The sequence below is a fragment of the Sarcophilus harrisii genome, chromosome 3 (genome assembly GCF_902635505.1).
Source record: "Sarcophilus harrisii chromosome 3, mSarHar1.11, whole genome shotgun sequence".
NCBI classification, from domain to species: Eukaryota; Metazoa; Chordata; class Mammalia; order Dasyuromorphia; family Dasyuridae; genus Sarcophilus; species Sarcophilus harrisii.
In genome coordinates this window covers 608,750,051-608,770,754 of record NC_045428.1, presented here as the reverse complement: position 1 = coordinate 608,770,754, position 20,704 = coordinate 608,750,051, and the positions used below count along the sequence as shown (strand labels likewise).

The 20,704-nt window shown below is 39.7% G+C and overlaps 1 protein-coding gene across 1 annotated transcript; it reads left to right on the top strand.

Moving 5' to 3' along the window:
- Positions 1 to 1,996: 1,996 nt before the first annotated feature.
- LOC100913774 (zinc finger protein 271-like) lies at positions 1,997 to 15,158 on the top strand. Its single transcript, XM_031964072.1, has 5 exons — positions 1,997 to 2,269; positions 2,776 to 2,898; positions 6,678 to 6,804; positions 7,885 to 7,980; positions 11,889 to 15,158. Exons 2-5 carry the CDS (start codon positions 2,866 to 2,868, stop codon positions 14,303 to 14,305), a joined length of 2,673 nt encoding a protein of 890 aa, XP_031819932.1. The 5' UTR covers positions 1,997 to 2,269; positions 2,776 to 2,865; the 3' UTR covers positions 14,306 to 15,158.
- Positions 15,159 to 20,704: the final 5,546 nt, after the last annotated feature.

Below are 20,704 nucleotides of genomic sequence, written 5' to 3'. Positions count from 1 at the left end.
GAAATGGTGATAATCATAAGCAAATTTAGTGGAGCCTGGAAGAAATTACACGCCAGATTTATGGGGAGAGGAAAAGTCTATGACCAAATAAAAGATAAAAGTTGACAAGAGATAAAATGGGTAATTTTGATTGCATAAAATTTCAAAGTTTCTGTATAAAGCAAAACAAAACAGTCAAAATTAGAAGAAAATTAACTGAGAAAAAATTAATTTAGTAAACTTCTGAGATGAAGGTCTCATTTCTGATCTACGTAGAGAATTGAGCCAAATGATAAATGGTCAAAGGAAATAAGCAGGTATCTTTCAGAGAGAAAAAATTCATGTTATCAGTAGTCATATGGAAAAATAGTCCAAGTCTCTAATAATTAAAAAAATACAAATGAAAACAGCTCTAAGGTACCAGCTCATATCCATGACATTGCCTAAGATGACAGAAAAGGAAAAATGACAAATGCTAGTCAGGATTTGGGAAAGTAGTTATGCTTTGTTGATTGAGTTATGAACTATTTCATCTAATCTGGAAAACAATTTGGAAGTGTGCCCAGAGGGATATAAAACAATACATACTTTTTGATCCAGCAATACCGCTACTTGGTCTATATCCCAGAAAGAGAAAGAAAGGAAGGAAGAAATATATATATTTGTTATGAGAGTCTTTTTTACTTTCCTCTTCACTTGTGAAAGGGGAGGTCAAAGGGAGAAATAAATGTTTGTTTTAAAATCATAAGGTTTTTAAAAGCTTAAGGAAATATACTCAAAATTGCAAATAATTAGACAAATGTAAATTTAAGTATCTCTGAGTTTCTATCTCTCACTCGTGCCAATTGACAATGATGACAAAGAAAAAAATAACCAGGATTGGAGGGGCTTTGGGAAACTAGATAAGCTATTCAGTTCTCCGTGGGTGAAGGTGTGAAGCTGCTGTAATTAAATTGTGTCTTCCCTTTGACTCAGTGATACCGCTAAAAGGCATATTCCCTTAAATCAAAGAAAGGAAAAGGAGCAAAATGTATGAAAATATTTATTAAAGCTCCTTTAGAGATGATAATTTGAAACCAAGATGTCCTGCTCTCGAATAGGGCAACGGCTGGACAAAGGTTGGAACATGAGTGGATTTGATCACAAATATGCCATAAAACAGGCCATTTCAGTGAAATCTGACAAGAGGACTGGCACAGAGTCAGGTGAGTAGTACCAAGGGAATAACCGATGACCAAAACAGCACCAACACCAAAGAGTTTGAAAGATGCCCCAACTCTGATTATCGTAATGACCAGCCACTAGTCCAGGGGACTCTGTGTCGCCCACTCTTGAGTTAGAGGGGATAAATGTACAATGTTGAATAAAAAAACTTTTTTTTTTTTTTAATTTTCTATGTTTCATTTACTATGTTGAAAAATAAAGTACATTTTGAGCGACGGACAACTGGAGGATTGATTTTACTTGATCATGTGCTTTTGTTACAGATATTTTTTGTTTGTTTTTCAGATTTGGATGGAAGACAATGTCAGTGTAAAGGAGACGAGAATTGTGTTCCCACTCCGAGTCCCACCAAAAAAAAAAAAAAAAAAAAAAAGGAAAAGGAAAAGGAGGTAATTAAGAGATTACTTTTAATAAAAAAAAAATCTCAGTTATTGCTAAGAGATTTTTTATTAAAAGCAATCTCTTAGTTGCTGGTTACTGCTGGTGAGGGTCTCGCCAGAGTCCTCCTTTCAGGCTGTCCCATCACCCCAAAGATGATTAGCGACCCGAGAGCGGATGTGCTTCAGAAAGAGCTGAAGAACGGGTCGAAATGGCGTTGACTGGCGAACAACTCCGGGAGAGGCGTCACAAGCCCGTGATGGGCGATGTCTGGTTTCCCGGAGAAGCTCGTTAAGCCGCCCCGGTGATGCGCCGGCCCCGCACCGGCGGGAGGACACGGTCCCAGGGAGGCGGCCGAGGGGGGGGCCGGGCGCCGTCTCAGACCCGCTGCGGAGGCTGGGGGTCAGGAGGGAGCCTCGGCCAGGCCGGGCCATGGGACGGAGGGCGGGGCGCGGGAGGGGGGCCGCTGGGTCCGGGCTCCGGGAGCCGTGGGAGGGAAGGCAGGATCCTGGGGAGGGCGGGGCTGTGGGGCGGGGAGGGAGCTGGGCTCGGGCCGCTTTCTCGCCTTTCCCGGAGCCGGGATCGGGTCCCTCCTCCCCGCGGCCCCGCGGCCCCGAGCCTCCGGACTTCCCTTCCAGCCGAGGCCGCGCTGACTTCCGGAAGCCCCCCCTGTGCTTGCGGGTCCCAGGTAGGTCCGAGCCTCCGGGCAGAACTTTGCTCTGGGAGCCCCGCCTCGCGCCCCAGGCTGCGCCCCCCCCCCCTCCCGCTACTTCGTGCCCAGGGTCCCCGTCCCATCCCAAACGGCCCGAGGCGCCACCCCAGCTTTACCGTTGGGTCCCACGTGCCCGACCTTCAGCCTCCCCCAAAGGGGTCCCGTCCCCCGGGCCCCAGCTTCTGGGCAGGGCCCGCCAATAGCCCGGGCTCCCCGGAGGGACCCACGGGCCTCCCCAGCCCCGGGAGGCCCCGGCACACAGCCCGCTTTCCCAGTCTCTGCTGCCCCCCTGGAACCCTTCTCTCTCCCAGCCTTGTTCCTGTCCTGCCTCCCGGACCTCCTGCTTTTCTGGGATGGGGCAGGAGCCGAATAGGAGAAAGAGGGAAGAAGTCTTGTTCAGAGACGCTCTTGCGGCCGGTGGGAGTCTCTCCCCTTAGGTATTGCTGGGGGCGAGGGGGTTCACCCTCTGGAAATCCCCCCAGGCCGGCCTCCTGCTCCTGGAGGGAAAGAAGTGTCCCCCAAGTGTGGTTTCCGGCCCAGTCTGCAGAGGACCGGGCTTGGCCCCAGCAGCCATGGCCCCCGGGAGGCTCAGACCCCTGCCCCAGGTGAGTGTGCTCAGCTTCCGCCCCAGGTGAGTGTGCTCAGCATCCCCAGAGTCATTAACGCGGACCTAAAGCTTGCCTCAGGGGGTACCCCACCTGGGGTTCTTTCCTTTAAAGAATGGGGGTGAAATTGAATACAGCAGTGACAACCCCCCCTTTTCTGTTTCAAACTGATTCTTTAAAACCTTGGCTTCTCAAGCACTAACTCCCCCCCACCCCCACCCCAAACCGCTGTCCTAGTTTATTTTTCTAAAGTTTTTTCTCCTGACCACTGAGGCACAAGAAAGCGGCACATCCCTCTGTGGGCATCATGTCTCTGCTCTTTAGGTTTTAAAGGCTGTAAATTTATTCTTTAAAACCCAATGTGCACACACAGAACACACACTCACACACACACACACACACAGAACACACACACACACACACACTCACAACACACACACACACGCAACTTCTCTCCTCTGCCTCTTGTTTCTTGTGGCCAAGCTCTGCCCTGAAGGTCCTGGTAACCCTTCCCCCTCTAGTCTGGTCTGGGCAGGCCAGGGAGCTTCCCCAGCTCTGGGCCTGTCCAGCAGAAATCGCTCTCTCTGAATCCCCCCACAATCCCATTCAAACTTTCTCTGGGGAAGGGAAGGTTTTTCCCTGTCCCGGAGGAGCTTCCAATCTAATGGGGAAGACATTAATCAGCGACTGTGCCCACACAAGCTCCCTTAGTGGAGACGGGAGGCTCTCTCATAGGGAGGCTGCGCATTTTGGGACCAGGGGAAGCTTGTTTTCAGAAAGTGAGATTTTAGCTAAGATATGAGAAGAACCCTGGGGTGGAGGGGGAGGGAGGACATTCTACATTCGAAAGAAACCTGTAGAGAAACAAAGTTAGGAGGGTGTCCCAGGCCAAGAGAAGAGGAGGAGGGGGGTACAGTGGGAAAAGACTGGACAGGGGTTTGGAGCTGGATACATGGGGGCTGCCAGGTGTCTCAGGCCTTAGAAATGATTTCTCGTTTAGCCAGAATGGTCAGGGTCCTTGCTGGTGATGGTCTGGATAAGGCAGCCCAGGATGTAGCTATACTGGTCCCCTGCAAACTGAATCATAAATATAAATTGATAAGCAAACTCAGGACACATTTTTTGACCAAGAAAGAGGAGATTTAAATGTTTAGAAGGATTTTAGCGTCCTGCACTAGGGTGATTGTGTGTGTGTGTGGGGGGGTATCTGAGAGATGCTTCGAAGTAGAAATCACTGATCTTGGCAGCCGATTGGATAAGAGGGGTCAGAAATGGGAGTTGAGGCTTCCCAGACTGCTGAGAAGAGGGAAGGGGTTAACGTCTCTTTTGCTCCTGGTGAGTTAGGAGAGCTACTGGACATCATGTTGGCAACCTCTGAAAGGCAGAGGGAGGAAAAGGAGCTCATGTTGAACAGCTTTAGTTGTGAAAGGAAAATAAGGGGCAAGGGATGAAATGACAGTGGCTGGGGAGCGGGGAGGAGTCAGTAGTCAAATATTTATGAAGTACCTACTATGTACCAAGCTCAGGGCTAAGGGCTGGGAAATGAAATAGAAAAAGTAAAAGATCGGGCCTGCCCTCAAGTTGCTGATTATCTGGTAAGGGAAGACTACATACAAAAGGCCCCTGAGATGTTACAAAAGTTTGGGAGAAGGATAAATCAATCAGGTTAAATCCTAAAGTTATGCAGCCAGGTCAGAGGTGAGAAGGGCCAGCCAGAGTCTCTCCTTAAATGGAGATTGGGTGTTCAGGGTTCCACAGTGGAAAAAGATGGATGTGGGAGGATAGAAGAGGAAAGAAATTGGGAACAGAAGGAAAAGACGTTTCTGTTGAGAGTGAATTAGGTAACCAATTATCAATCAAGGACTGCCTTCCTCCAGTGAGAGCCCACATGGGAATAAATGCTATAAAGTCACAAACAGTGACTGAAGAGACTCGTGAAAGGGAAACATAAGTACATTTTTGGGACTTTCAAAAAGTGAAAAAAAGATCAATTCCTCAATTGTTCATAAGGCATTTGCCTATAGAAATAAAGGAAGTTAAAGACGGAATACAGATTTCAAACAGGACATAAATCTGTTGTTTTAAAGAAGAAAACAGAATGTTGACAGAGTCAAAATAATTTTATCCACATGATAGAGAATTGCTCAAAAAGAGACTCTAAAAAAGTGAGTCATATCCCTATAATTGGAAATGGAAGAAACAGAGATGGCAGGCTGTGGAATTCCTAGCTCCTTGGCCAAACATGGGTCCCACATTTAGCATATTGTAGAAATGGATGACCTAACTGAATATGGATCACAACATAGTGTTTTCTCCCTTTTTGTTGTTATTTGCTTACATTTTTTTTCTTTCTCAGTTTTTTATGTTTTGATCTGATTTTTCTTTTGCAGCCCAATAATTGAATAAATATGTATAGAAGAATTGCACATGTTAAACATATATTGGATCACTTGCCTACTAGGGAAGGGGGTGGGAGAAGGGAGGGAAGGAAATTGGAGCACAGGATTTTGTAGAGGTGAATGTCAAAAATTATCCATGTATATGTTTGAAAATAAAAAGCTTTGATTAAAAATAAATAAATAAATGAAAATTAAAAAAAGAAATGGATGGCCTATTCTAAGTAACAATGCATTTTCAGATCTGTTCAAACTCTCCCATACAACTGCCTCTTGACTCATCCTCTTGATTCTTGTTCTCCCAAATTCCAAAGTTCTAGAAGTCTCTTTAGATCCTTTATTTTTTTTAATTTTATTTTTTTTTATTACAATAACTTTTTATTGACAGAACTCATGCCAGGATAATTTTTTACAACATTATCCTTTGCACTCACTTCTGTTCCGATTTTTCCCCTCTCTCCCTCCACCCCCTCCCCTAGATGGCAAGCAGTCCTATAAATGTTAACATGTTGCAGTAAGATCCTTTATTTCATAAGGAAATCGGCGATGGCTTTTTCATGAATTAGATCAAATCTCAACTTTTGTTAATAAAATATTACCTTACAATAAAGGAAATCTTTCCCCTTTTTCATTTCTCTTATTTCTATGGTAAAAATGTCAAAATTAAGAAATATATGCCTTTAACAAATGAAAGTGATCATAAAGCAAAGGCATGAGATGTTTCGTTTGTGAATATGGCACCCAGAGCTCCCTCAAGCTCTCAATATAGCAATTGATGGCTCTTTTCCCTTCAACTGGAGACAATTTCAGAGCACTTAATTGAGTTCAGATTGTGATTAAGATTTCTTAAGAATTCTCTTCATGCTTTCATTTGAATGAAGCTTTATTTCAGCCACTCAGGAAATAAACTAGGTCTTTTCTTTTTGTTTATTCTCTTTTTAGTAATCATAAGATACTTCCCTTCCTTTCCCCTTTAGTGTCTTCCATCATCTCATCAACACTCTTCATGGAGTTTCCATGACAATCTATCACATCTATGCCTGTTCTGATGAGGGAGAAATTGCACATCACCTTTTCTCTTCCTCTTGCAGAAATCTTCCTATATCTGTATAGGTCACATAACTTCTCTGATTCCATAGAGAGATGCAATCCATGTTAATACATTTATTTCACTTTATTCTAACTGCAAATGTAAAGTTTTCCTCAACATTTCATTAGACTTTTCATGACTGTGGTTCTAAGTGCTGGCTCTGATATAAAAGGAATGACCTTTGGGGAAAATCCGTTTTTGTGCTTCAATTTCCTTCTGTAAATTGATGAGCATTGGACTAGATGAATTCTGAAGTCCCTTTCAGCTCTAAGCCCTATGACTTGGTGCTTTAGGAGTTGGTGACATTCAAGGATGTGGCCATGGATTTCACCCCAGAAGAATGGGGCCTCTTGGACCGTCCTCAGAAGGAGTTGTACAAGGAGGTCATGTTGGAAAATGCCCGGAACCTGCTCTCCTTGGGTAAGGATCTTTCCCCTAGAACTATGAGTGTATCATCAAAGGATCTGTCTTCATTTCTTCCTTTGTGTGCTGCATTTGGAGCATTTATCAGGTCTTAGAAAGGCCAAAGTGCTGGTCTTTGTGTCCAAGAGTCAGGGTCCTCTTGCTGTCTGGTTTTCCCGTCATATGCATGGGAGTTGGGAGGCTCCCGTATGGCCCCTGAAATGGTCTCTTACTGGTTCTAGGGAGCCTGAGGTCAAAGATCAAATCAATGTTAAAGAATATGAGAATGAGAAGAAAAAAAATGAGAAGATTATGAGACTGGAACTAATCTCAGAGGTTGTTCTGATCTGAGCTCTCCGTGAACATGAGTGTAGTCTGCCAAATCTCCCCACTGCTCAGGCAGCTTTTCCTTGGAGATGGACAGTGAAGGGAAGCCCCTACCACCTAGAGTAGCTCCTTCTTGATGACAAGCATAAATTTGTAGCTTACTGCTCCTCGTCTTATTCCCAGAAGCCTGATGCAGTAAGCATGGCCCTGCTTCGTACTTCCTCCAAATCCTAGCACAAGTAGTAGGAAGGGATATAAGTATTCATGTATACTTACTATGTCCCAGGCACTTTTCTAAAAGTTTTCTTTACAAATATTTTCTAATTTGATCCTCAGAACAAGGCTGTGAGTAAGCTCCCATTTTACAGTTGAGGAGACTGAGGTAAACAAAGATTATGTGATTTGCCTCAGGTATTTAGGTAATTTTTTTTTTTTTTTTTTTTGCCTCAGGTATTGAGGTCTAAAACTGAACTTGAACTCAGAACTTCTTAAATCCAGAACAAAGGCTCTGTCCATTGTACTGTCAATTGTCTCTTAATTTCTAGATAGTGGAATCTATGGAACTGGCCAATTCTTCTATGAAAAGAAGCAATTTTCTGATTCCAAATTATCTCCTCCTCCCCTCATCCAAGCTCCCATCAATAAATACAATGAAAATGATTCTTGACAAGCCCTGGGAACAATCTGATGAACTTCCTACTTGCCTCCTTTCCCTGAAGAGAAACAGTTCAAATGTTTTTTCCATCCTAATCCCTGGTTTCCTGTGCATAGGTGTTCCAGTTCCCAGAGAAAATCTGATTTCCCATTTTGAGCAAGAGGAAGGATCATGGATGCGAGAACCAGAAGACCCAAGAATGTCCTGTCCAGGTGAATTAAATGAAAGCAGGTGTATGATAGCAGCTAAGAGAAAAGGTAGCTACATGTCACAGAGAAGGGAATGCCAGACTTGGGATAGAAAGACCTAACTTGCTAATCTTTTTTAGACATTTTTGGCAGTGAAATCCTACTAAAAGTCACTGAACTTCTGAATTTCAGGTTCCTCATCTGTGAGATGAATAAATTGAATTCTCTATGCCCCCTCACTTACCTTCCTGTGGTAAAATTATGATCCTATAAGAGCCATTGTTTGGAACTTTGGATCATGGAACTTTCTTGAAGACATCCAAAATGGGCTTACTCTGATACAAACTCTTCCCTAGACTCTTTTCACATCAAAAACATTGATTAAGTGCCTGCTGTTTCAGTCTGATTGATAAGTTTTGGTGATTCAGAGAAAGACAGGACACATCTCCTACTCTCAAGGAGCTCACAGACTCATGGTGAAAATTACTTGGATAGAATTAAGTAAAACAAAGTCTATACAGGGTAAACTGGAGCTAGCCAAGGGAGGGAAGGCACTTAAAATAAGGAGGAAGAGAAAAAGTGGAAAAATTGTGGAAGGTAGGCTTTAGCTGGGGTTTCAGAGAAGCTGGGGGAGCATTCTAGGCAAGAGGGACATCCAGGGCAAACCCATGGAGACTGGAGATAGTGTGTCCTGTTCAAGGAGACCTTTACTACCAGATTATAGCATATGAGGAGGAGCAGCAGGAGTGAAAGAATCCTGAAAAGGGAGAAGAGCAGGTAATGAAGGCCTTTACCAACCCAACAGGGGATTTTATACATTATCCTGGTGCTAGGGAGCCCTGGAAGCTTATTGAGAGGCAGTGATGTGGTCATTTGTGAGGCTATGGCAATTGGGAAGGAACCAGTAGAAATGGAGTGATTGAAAATTCATAAGAAAATGAAGATTATAGAGTAGGGCATATGTTGGAGAAATACATGGCCTGGGATAGGATCATTATGACATATTTATCTTCTCAGTCAGAAGATCGCATTGCCATTTGAAAAAGGAATAAGGAACTAAAAGAAGGCAGCTGCTGATTTATGTGAGACAAGGAGGTTAAAAAAGATTTTGGCAAATGTTCAATTGCTTTATTGAAATATGAGGTCAACTTTTCAGCTGAGAAGGTAGGAGGAGGGGAGCAAGTCTTATGGGAGGAATAAAAACCTTCTGTTGTGAATGGGAGAGAGTCGGTCAGGGAGAAGTCAAAGAATTGCCTTGCCGCAGAGGGAGCCCCGCTGAGATGACGTTACCTAAATTTGGCAATATAAGGACTGTTTTTGTGGAACAGTTGTGATGGTCCATGATGATTTCAAGATGGCTTGTAATGTTCTCAGGTTTTCAAAGAGCCTGCTATCTGTGTAGTTGTTTTTATTATCTTGAGTTGGTGATTACGCTGATGATGAGAGGGGTTTATGAGGTAACCTGTGAATGAAGTTACTACTCTGGTGCAGTAACAGAAAGCAAATGACTAAAAGTCAAGCCCTTGATCATCCTTTGGGAATCAATTTGGATTTGAATTTCAGACCTTTCTGGCTGTTTGGAAACAATTTGATGCTGGATTGAGAAACTGAAGGAACATTTTGCTCTTAGAAGTGGCCAGAGTTTGATGTAATCATTGCATGAACTTGAAAAGCACTGATTGTGTGATCATGATGATCTGGAGTCACTGTAGAAGGAAAACTACTGTGCTTGAAATGAACGTGTTTATTGTTCCAGTGGGAAATGTTTGGCTATTTACATTGGTTTTGTTTTAATCTTAAAATATTTATAACAAAATTTGGCAATGATTTTTCTGCCCAGCTTATGCTCAAGTATTCCATTAAATAATTTTTAGCTCAAACCCTTTAGAATGGTAAAGCCCCAAGGGGTTCAATAATTAGAAAATTACCAAGACTGCAATATGACTAATAATGAAGCATGTTGTCCAGTTCCTGATGGAAGGATAACAGATTTAAGGTTCAGTATAAGGAAATATTTTTGGACATAAGAATGGATGGATTTTTTATTGTATTTATTACAGGGATTGTGGCTTTTCTTTTTCTAATGAGGGAGCAGAGCATTCAAAAATAAAATTTTAAAAATAAATAAATGACTGTCCTTAAAAAAGTGATGGGCCAGAAAATATAGTATGTCTCAGATGAATACGAAAAACAAAGTAAAAAACCAGGCTTGTCATTCATGATGATTCTAAGACAACTTAGAACAGCAACAAAACCAACATTAAAAGGATCATCAGGGAAATTAAAGTATTCTTATATACATGATAGGTAATGAAATAAAATGAATAGTTGGTATATGTGCTACAAATGGCATATCTGTGGATCTGAATATAATATAAAAAAGTTGGATACAATGTTGAAAATTGTTACACAAGAACAGAATGATTTCTTAGTTTTGGTTTATGAAATTTACAGAGAATGACTATGACAATCAAAACTAATTAATAAAGAGAAACAAGAAACAGCACAAACCCAATAAGAAATATAAACTGAAAGTCCCTGGAAAGGATCCCTCTTTTTAAAATTTCTTTTTTAATTTAAAAAAAATTATTTTTAATATATATCATTTTATGTAACTTGTTGGGAGAAAAAAATCAGAGCAAAAGGGATATTTCCTAAATCTGTAGCACCTTTGCCTGTAGCTAGAATCCCTCTTGTCCCCAGTCTTAGACCTGCTTGTCTGATTATGAAGAGTACCAGACAGACTTGAAAGAAAACATTAAACCATGGCATGGCACTTAAAAACTGGGTACTTTTTCTGAGTCTCGGTCTGAGTCTCAAAGATCTAAGACTCTATTTAAAGACATCCTTACACCATAAGTATGGTCTCTACAGTCAATGTAGAGAGCCATAATGTTAACTTCTGGGAATCCCCCAAAATATTCTGACACAGCCATTGAAGGACCATAATAAAAAGGTCAATAATAATACAATAATTATTTAATAATATGTCTGTATGTGTATTTATATGTGCACATACATACATATATACAATCATCAAAAAGTAAAATAATCACTAGGCCACCCGACTGGAACTGGTTGCTTCAGTGACCATTGCCTAGTCCTGCTCGTTGATAATGATAGCTTTCCATTCTGGTGTGAGATGTTGGTTATTCCTTACGATGAGTAAGCAATGCCTTCCCCAAGAAATTATTTTTCAAACAGCTGAATGCAAAATGGTAATAATCACCTTAAATAAACATAACTGCAGAATATGATAGAAATTATACATTTAAAACATCCAACCAAATTTGCATTTCAAAAGTGTCCAAACTCATGTAAGTTAATTTTCACAATACAGTTCTCTTACTATTTGTTGGACAATAACGCATATTTATTTAGCAGTACCTCTAAAATGATATTACACATATGGTAAGTGTACTATTTCTACTGGACACTTGTTTAAATGACTGCTTATACAACAATTGGCACTCACACTTCCAAATATAAACAAATGAACATGCAATAATAAAAGAGTTTTGCTGTATTTTTTAAAAGTGCAATAGAGAAAGGCCACTTAGAACAATGGGCAGAGCATGTCTTCTCACTGAATTTTAACCTCAGCTGCAGAGTGACTGATCAGGTAACTGCCTTTCTGAGCTTCATGGCCTGAATTGGGAAATGTAATGAGAATGCTGGTTTTGCCTAGATTGCAGATTTGTTGTGAGAATCCAGTATTGTTGTACATGAAATTCTTTCTGAATTAAATCATCCTGAGCTTGTAAACTGTCATTTTCAAATGATTGTTTTTGCCCATTTGAGACTGAAAACTTCTCTTTCTCTAATGAAGAAGATTATAAATCAGTTTCCTTTCTATCAGTTCAGGAAAGTTTTTATATTGATGTATGTATGTATGGCCCCTCCCCATCTATATGTTTTATTGTTAACTTCAGATGGAGAAACCAAGCATGAAATGAAGGAGACTACTTCAGAGCTGAGCCTTTCTGTGGAAGAATCACGACAGCAAAAATTCAAGAATAATGATCACTGTGACCTCAGTTTGAGAGAAATCTGTGCTTCTGATATCAAGACAGAGAAAAAACAAAAGAATCACTGTGAATTTGATAAATATAGAAAGAGTATCCAACAATGTCCAGTCCTAATTCACTGTAAGAAAGTGAAATCAGGGAAAGACAGTTGTCAGGAGAGGAAATGCTCTAGCAAACCTGTAGAAGTTGTTGAATCTCAAGAAAAACCTCCTGAAGAGCAAACTTATCAATATGAGATGGACTTCAGCTTGAATTCAGCTTTAATTCAGAAGATTCCTACTAGAAATATGCTTTCCAGTAGGAATGAAAGTAAGAAGATCTTCAGCCATAATTCAGAACTTATTGATCATCAAAAAACCAACAACGGAAAGAAAGATTATAGATGTAATGAATGTGGTAAAGCCTTTAATCAACAGTCATCCCTTATTCACCATCAGAAATTTCATATTAGCAAAAATCTACATAACTGTATTCAATGTGGAAAGACTTTTAGGAGACATCCATCCCTTATCTCCCACCAGAGAATCCATACTAGAAAAAAATCTCGGGAGTGTCGTGATGATAAAGCTTTTAGTGAAAAATCATCCCTTATTGTACATCAGAGAAGACATATTGGAAAGAAATCTTATGAATGTAGCCATTGTGGAAAGATTTTCAAGAAGAAAAGCCATCTTGTTCTGCATCAGAGAATCCATACGGGAGAGAAACCTTATGAATGTAGTCATTGTGAAAAGACTTTTAGACAGAGTTACTATCTTGCTATACATCAGAGAATCCACACTGGAGAGAAACCTTACGAATGTAATCAGTGTGGAAAGACTTTTAGATGTAAGTCTAGTCTTGTTATTCATCAAAGAATCCACACTGGAGAGAAACCTTATGAATGTAATCAATGTGGAAAGACTTTCAAACAAAGCTCTTATCTTTCTGTACATCAAAGAATTCACTCTGGAGAAAAGCCTTATAAATGTAATCAGTGTGGAAAGGCTTTCAGACATAGCTCCAATCTTGTTGTACATCAGAGAAGCCACACTGGAGAGAACTGTTATGAGTGCAATCAGTGTGGAAAGGTTTTCACCCAGAAGGCCACTTTTACCAAACATCAGAGAATCCACTCTGGAGAGAAACCTTATGAATGTAGTCAGTGTGGAAGGACTTTCACAAGCACATCCAATCTTGCTCAACATAAGAGAATTCATACTAGAGAAAAACCTTATAAATGTAATCAATGTGAAAAGAGTTTCAGACACAGATCAAATCTTGTTGTACATCAGAGAAGCCACACTGGAGAGAACTGTTATGAGTGCAATCAGTGTGGAAAAGTTTTCACACAGAAAACCACTTTTAGCAAACATCTGAGAATCCACTCTGGAGAGAAACCTTATGAATGTAGTCAGTGTGGAAAGATGTTCACAACTACATCCAATCTTGCTGAACACCAGAGAATCCACACTGGTGAGAAACCTTATGAATGTAATCAATGTGGAAAGAGTTTTAGACATAGCTCCAGTCTTGTTCTTCATCAGAGAATCCACACTGGGGAGAAACCTTACGAATGTAATCAATGTGGAAAGGTGTTTAGACACCACTCTAGTCTTGTTAATCATCAGAGAATCCACACTGGAAAGAAACCTTATGAATGTAATGACTGTGGAAAGAGTTTCAGAGAGACCTCTGATCTGGCTGAACATCAAAGAATCCACACCGGAGAGAAACCTTATGAATGTAATCAGTGTGGAAAGACATTCAGACACAGCTCCAGTGCTTCTGCACATAAGAGAATCCACACTGGAGAGAAACCTTTTAAATGTAATCAATGTGGTAAGACTTTCAGACTGAGTTCCAGTGTTTCTGTACATCAGAGAAGCCACACTGGAGAGAACTGTTATGAGTGCAATCAGTGTGGAAAAGTTTTCACACAGAAAACCACTTTTAGCAAACATCTGAGAATCCACTCTGGAGAGAAACCTTATGAATGTAGTCAGTGTGGAAAGATGTTCACAACTACATCCAATCTTGCTGAACACCAGAGAATCCACACTGGTGAGAAACCTTATGAATGTAATCAATGTGGAAAGGTTTTTAGATGCAGTTCGGGTCTTGCTAAACATCAGAGAATCCACACCAGAGAAAAGGCATTTGAATGTAATCAATGTGGAAAGACTTTTAAACATCACTCTAGTCTCACAAATCATCAGAGAACCCACAATGGAAAGAAATTTTATGAATGTAATCAGTGCAGTAAAACCTTCCAGCACCAGTCATCCCTTATTTCCCATATGAGAATCCATACGACATGTAAATCTTCAACTGGAAGATAGAGCTTGTTAGACATCAGAAAATTCATTCTGGGGATAGCTCAATAAGAGAAAACTTCAGTCAGAGGTCATCTTAATATCAATGAATTAATAATTAGGAGAAACATAATGACTGCACTACATAGGACATGCCTTGTGATAGAAGATGGAAGTTCCTAGAATCAAAATATCCATAGTGGAAAGGAGGCTCATAAGAGCAAAATTATGGGGAAGCCTTGACTTGGAGGTCATACTTGATTGTACATTGGAGAAGTTTGTTGGAAATAAAAAATCTAATTAACAAGAGAAGACCTTTTGCGTGAGCACATATGCAATTAGATGTCCCAAACTTCACATAAGGGATAAAGCCCTATAAATGTAATGCATTTTTCTCTAAAATACTATTGTTTTTCATTTCTCTTCAGTTGTATTCCCTAACATTCATATACTATAATTTCATCAATCATTCCCTACTTGTTTCCAGTTCTTTATTCTCACTCACACATTTTGCCTGATAGGTGGCACAGTGGATAAAGTGCTGCTCCTGGTGCCACAAGACTTGAGTTCAAATTCAGTCTCTGACATTTACTAGATTGTGATCCTAGGCAAAGCATTCAACCTATTCCTGCCTCGGTTTTTCCCATCTGTAAAATATTATACTAAGGAGTAAAGCCAAGATGGCAGAGTAAAGGTAGGGATTCATCTGATCTCTCCCACTCCAAACAACTTTAAAGTAATGGCAATGAAGCAATCTTGGGAAATGGTCACTGATGCATTGTTGCTGGAGTTGTAAAGAAGTCTATTCAAGAGTCTAGAACTGAATATGGAATTTGACTTTAAAAAAGAATTTAGAAGAAATATGAAATGCTTAAAATGAATGGGAAATCATAAGGGACTTAAAAATTTAAATTGTTCACATTTATATATGGGAAGATGATACAGTCTCTTAGAAATACATAATCATTAGGGCGGGTAGGGGCAGAAGGCATGAATATAAGGCTTTGGGGTTAGGATGATCTCAAAAGAAAAATGGAAGAGTGAGAAAGACATGGCATAAGGGGATAAGAGAGACAACGTAAGAATGAGGAAAATTATTTCACATAAAAGGTGTGAAAGGAAAAGATTTTACAAGGGAGGGAAGACTGGTGTGTGCGCTCTGTGTGTGTATGTGCACAGAATTGAACAACTAGGAGGCAAAGGGAGTATAGATTCAGGGAAGTTAAGGTTAATGACCAGAAGCAAAAGACACTTATGAAGAAGGGACAGGATTAAAAAGAGGGTAAATAGAAGAGAATAAGATAAAAAGAAGTGCACAGCTAGCAATTAAAATTATGAATGCGATGAGCTCAGCCATAAAATGAAAGAGGATACCAGAGCTAAAAATGTAACTGCAAGAAAAAGAAGGAAATCGGTGAACAAATGTGAAGGGAGGTGGCCTTTTAAAAATTACATGGTAATGTCTGTTTAGAAAAAGAGTGGTACATCTGACAAATTGCTTCATTTAATTTCATCATATTAGGGAGCTGACTTAGAAGCTTGGAAAGTGAGAGTGCAGATGTGTTCTCTTCTAGAGATCTAAAACTATTACAGATCTATAATAATCGAAACAATGTTGGTTGTTGTCCTTTGTTCTCAAAGAGAACATGACTCTGTTAGTGTGTCCGGTTGTGGCTAATCAGACCAGCAAGAGCTCAGAATGCTCTGCCACAGGTTAGACACGGTTCATATGAACATTTGAGGTGGATTCTAATTTTGCGCATCTTCTGAGCTAATTCAATTCTGCTTTGCTCACTGAGCACAGCCCCTTCTCTGAGGAGGGTACATCAGGCTGGGCGGTCCTGGGCCAGGGTCTTCCATGTCATACAATCAATTCTAAAGTTCTTAAGAGAGACCTTGAGTATGTCCTTGTATCGCTTTTTCTGACCGCCTTGTGAGCGCTTGCCATATGTGAGTTCCCCATAAAATGATCTTTCTGGCAAGCGTACATTTGACATTTGGCCAATGTGGAGTTCAACAGAGTTGTGCCCTCTGCAGCAGAGTTGGAATGCTGGCAGTTTAGGTCAGGAAAAGACCTCAATGTCTGGTCCCTGATCCTGCCAGGGGATCTTCAGAATCTTCCTAAGACAATTCAAATGGAAGCAATAAACCTGGCATGGAGCTGGGAAACAGACCTTCAGTTTGGCAGTCGGGCTGATACCTCTCTTCTCCCACACCTTCCTTGGGAGCCCCCTAAACCCTGAGCTACCTCAGATGTCAGCCTCATTATCAATGTGGACATCCCTGGAAAGCATCCTGCCAAGGTAAGTGAACTTATCCCCAGCATTCAAAGTTCCAGTTGCCATCACTGACGGTTCTACATATGGGTGATATGGTCCTGGCTGATGGACTATCTGTGTATTCTTGGTGTTAATTGTGAAACCCAAATTAGTATAAGCAGCAAACACATATCGTGTATCCACTGTTCCTCGGCACTTTCTGAAGCCACACTGGCTCTCAGGTAGATGACCTTTTTCTAGGTGCAGGATCAACCTATGAAGGAGGACTCTGGTTAGAATCTTGCCAGCAATGACCAAGAGAGAGACTCCCTGTGATTGTCACAGGACAATTTATTCCTTTTACCTTTATAGAGATAGACAATGGAGGTATCCTTGAACTCCTGGTGCATAAACTCCTTTTAACATATAATCTGGAAAATTTCAATCAGCTTTTGTGTGAGCAATGGACCCTCAGCTTGTAAACCTCTGCTGGAATAGAATCAGCACCCCGTATTTTGCCATACAAAAGGAATCAAATGACATTCAGAATCCCTTCTTTAGTTGGGACTTCAGCTAGGGAGAGATTGATTTCAACCCAAGGTAAACGGTCCCTGGTTTCCGCATTGGTTGATGATGGTCTGTTGAGAACACCATGGAAGTGTTCAGTCCATCTTTTTAGGATTATCACTAATCAGGGTAGCTCCATCAGCACCAAGTAGTTTAATAACACCATAGATGGTTAGCCCATAAATAGCCTGAAAGGCTTCATAAAAATGTTTTCATAACTCTATCAACAACGAATACCTAATTTCTTAAATCCTGACCAGCATTTGTCACTTTCCCTTTTCTGTCATTTTAGTCAATCTCATAGGTGTGAGGTGCTATCTCTAAGTTGATTTTGTTTGTATCTCTCTAATTATAGTGATCTTAGACCATTTTTAATATAACTATTGAGAATGGAGCAATAATGAATTGAACCAGCTACGCCCAGCAAAAGAATTCTGGAAGATGACTAAAAATCATTACATTGAATTCCCGAAATCCCTATATTTTTGCCTGCCTGCATTTTTGATTTCCTTCACAGGCTAATTGTACAATATTTCAGAGTCCAATTCTTTTTGTACAGCAAAATAACAGTTTGGTCATGTATACTTATTGTGTATCTAATTTATATTTTAATATATTAAACATCTACTGGTCATCCTGCCATCTGGGGGAGGGGGTGGGGGGTAACAGGTGAAAAATTGGAACAAGAGGTTTGGCAATTGTTAATGCTGTAAAGTTACCCATGCATATAACCTGTAAATAAAAGGCTATTAATATATATATATGTATATAACTATAACTATTGAGAGCTTGAATTTTTTTCTCTGGAAAAAATGCCTGTTCATCAATTAGGGAATATATAAATTTGATTCAGTCCTCCACATATTTGAGAAAGTTTATTTAAATTTTATTTTCATTTCCTAATTTTCTTCAATTTTTGGCTCCATTAGTTTTGTATGTATAAAACCTTTTAAATTTCATGTAATCAAAATTACCCATTTTATCTCCTATCAACTTTATCTTTTTCTTAGTCATGGGCTTTTTCTCCACCCATAGATCTGATATGTAGTTGTTTTTTTTTTCCAGGCTTCATTCATTTACTTACGATTATGACCATTTCTCTAAATTATACACCCAATTTCAGCATATCTTGGTATTTGGTATAAGATATTGGTAAATGTCCATTTCTTCCAGACTTACTTTCCAATTGATTTTTTTGTCAAATACTGGGTTTTTTCCACAGCAGCTGGGACTTAGGTTTATATTGTATAATTTATTTTTAATTTTGAAGTTCTCAAACAAAAAATAAAATCAACATTTTATACACACTGTAAATAAGAAAAAAATCAAATCAGTGGTTTTCTTTTTGTTGTTTTCATCAGTTTTGAAGGTATGAAAAGCATTGGGTCACAACAGGAGGTAAAAACTCTTATCATTGAGAATTTTGATTGTCACATGTAGTCATCTTAATGCACTCATGTAGGTTAAATATAAATATGAAGGTAGTTGGTGAAAGTCTACAAAATTCCACTAAATAGTTACCAATTATATATCCTTGAACAATCAACTCTCTTCTCTTTACTGAACATTGTTCCCCAATTAACATAACCTTGATATTTATTTATTTTTATCTTTATTCTTATTTTTAAGAACATCTAGATGTCTCCTTTCATGCAAATCTGCAGTTTATGAGCAAGTCTGTTGCCTTCTTTTTCTATTTTGCAACGTTAGTGGTGGGGGAAGAGAGAGAATGAGTTATGTTCCTTTTTTTTTTTTTTTTAAACCATTCTGTTATACTCTTACTCAAATTTTAGCCATTTGATTTTTTCCTTTAAAGACTAATAATTTCATGATTTTCTAACAATTTCCAAAGCAGCACACAAATAATGCACAGCACACAAAATAATAAATCCATAATACATAAAGAAGTAATGAAACCAACAACATTACAACAGAGTATATATCAAGAGATCCAATGCAGCTTTAGGAGTGTCAAGTCCTTTCACAGTCTTTATAATCTCTGCTTTCAGGTGTCTGGGAAGTGCCTTCTGTGCCTCTCTCAAGTGTCTACATGTAGTCTTTGGACATTCTCCAGGTAACTATCCAAGGAAGGAACCTAACTCCTATCATGATGCCCCCATTCTTCTTCAACCATCATCACTGTTCCAGGTCAATTGTGGAGATTCTCTAGGGAATGGTGTTAAAGGAAGCTAGTGATAAGATTTAGTATAATTTAGTAAAACTTGAAAAAAATCTAATGATTGGCCTTCCAGGAATTAGTTCATATGAAAACCAATCTAGACCTTATGGAGCTAACCTGCTGAACAATAGAGTTAGAGGAAGAACAGGATGGGCTCCCAATAAAGGACTCTTACTTTTGCATCCTATTATAGCAGTTCAGAGGTCCATTCCATTCTTTCATCTCTGCCTCTGTGCCAGGCTTGGGATGTCCCCCAAATTTGTCATCTAGTTCTGTCCAAGTTATGTGGGATACATGTTGTTAAAATCATTTCCCACTTGTTTTCTTTTGACCATCCACCAAATACTCTCTGAAATGTTTCCTAGCAAATTGCAGACACATTTCTGCAAGGCTTCATTTCCCACCAGCTGCATTGCATGGTTCACCTCCGCCAAGATCATGCCCCCATGTCAAGACAGCCCCCCCCCATCTTCAGCGTCCTTCTGTGTGTCATCTACCTTCATTAAATTATAAGCTGCCCACTAGCTCCATCACATTCTCATCCTGAGTACCTGGTTTCTTCTGTATCCGGCCCCTCATCCCTTCACTTTTCAGTTTCTTTTTTGAGTTGTATTCTCCGTTTGAATGTAAACTCCTGGAGAGCAGGAACTATCTTTTCATTTGTATTTGTATCCCCAGAGAGTTAGCAGAGTAGATACTAAATCCATGTTTATTGACTATTATATGATAGTATTTTTAGTCCCCTTCCTCCTCCTTTTCTCCCCACTATGGCTAGACTTTTTTTCCTGAGGAAAAAAGGAGAAAAGGAAAGAAAAAGAAGAAAAAAAAAGATAGCCTTGGTTCCTCTGCCATTTTTTTTTTTTTTTTACCTTTCTCTATTATGATATCAGGGTTATGAGAAGACATTTGTTTCTTATCCCTCCATTATCACATAGATACCTCATCCCCATGTTTCTTTCCAAATAAATGATTGTCTATACTTATCCATATTTCTCTTAGTTCCTGCTTTTTCATGTCAAAATATCTATTCAATTCTTGACTTTTCATAAGGATTACTTGGAAATGTACCATAAAGGTACGTTTGCCAACTGCATCCTTATAGGATTATACTTAAATTTGCCGGATATTTCATACTTGGCTCTAAATCTTTATCTTTTGTTCCAAGCTCTTCTCACTTTTAAGGTGCAGGTGCCAAATATTGCTTTGGCTCATTGGTATTGACATTTTCTTTTGGACAGGACTTTTTCCCCTTTCACTTGGAAGTCCTGATTTCTCTATAACATTCATGGGAGTTTTCATTTTGGGGTTTCTTTCAGGAGGTAACTAGTGGATTTTTTTCTATTTTTACTTTTTTTTATCTGGTTTTAAGAATTCTGGGTAGTTGTTACTTATGATTTCTTGAAATATAGTATCCAGAATATT

Coding starts and splice junctions, on each gene's coding strand:
- LOC100913774 (XM_031964072.1), top strand. CDS start 2,866: ATGGCCCCCGGGAGGCTCAGACCCCTGCCCCAG. Junction 2,899..6,677: donor GGCTCAGACCCCTGCCCCAG/GTGAGTGTGCTC, acceptor TTGGTGCTTTAG/GAGTTGGTGACATTCAAGGA. Junction 6,805..7,884: donor CCGGAACCTGCTCTCCTTGG/GTAAGGATCTTT, acceptor TCCTGTGCATAG/GTGTTCCAGTTCCCAGAGAA.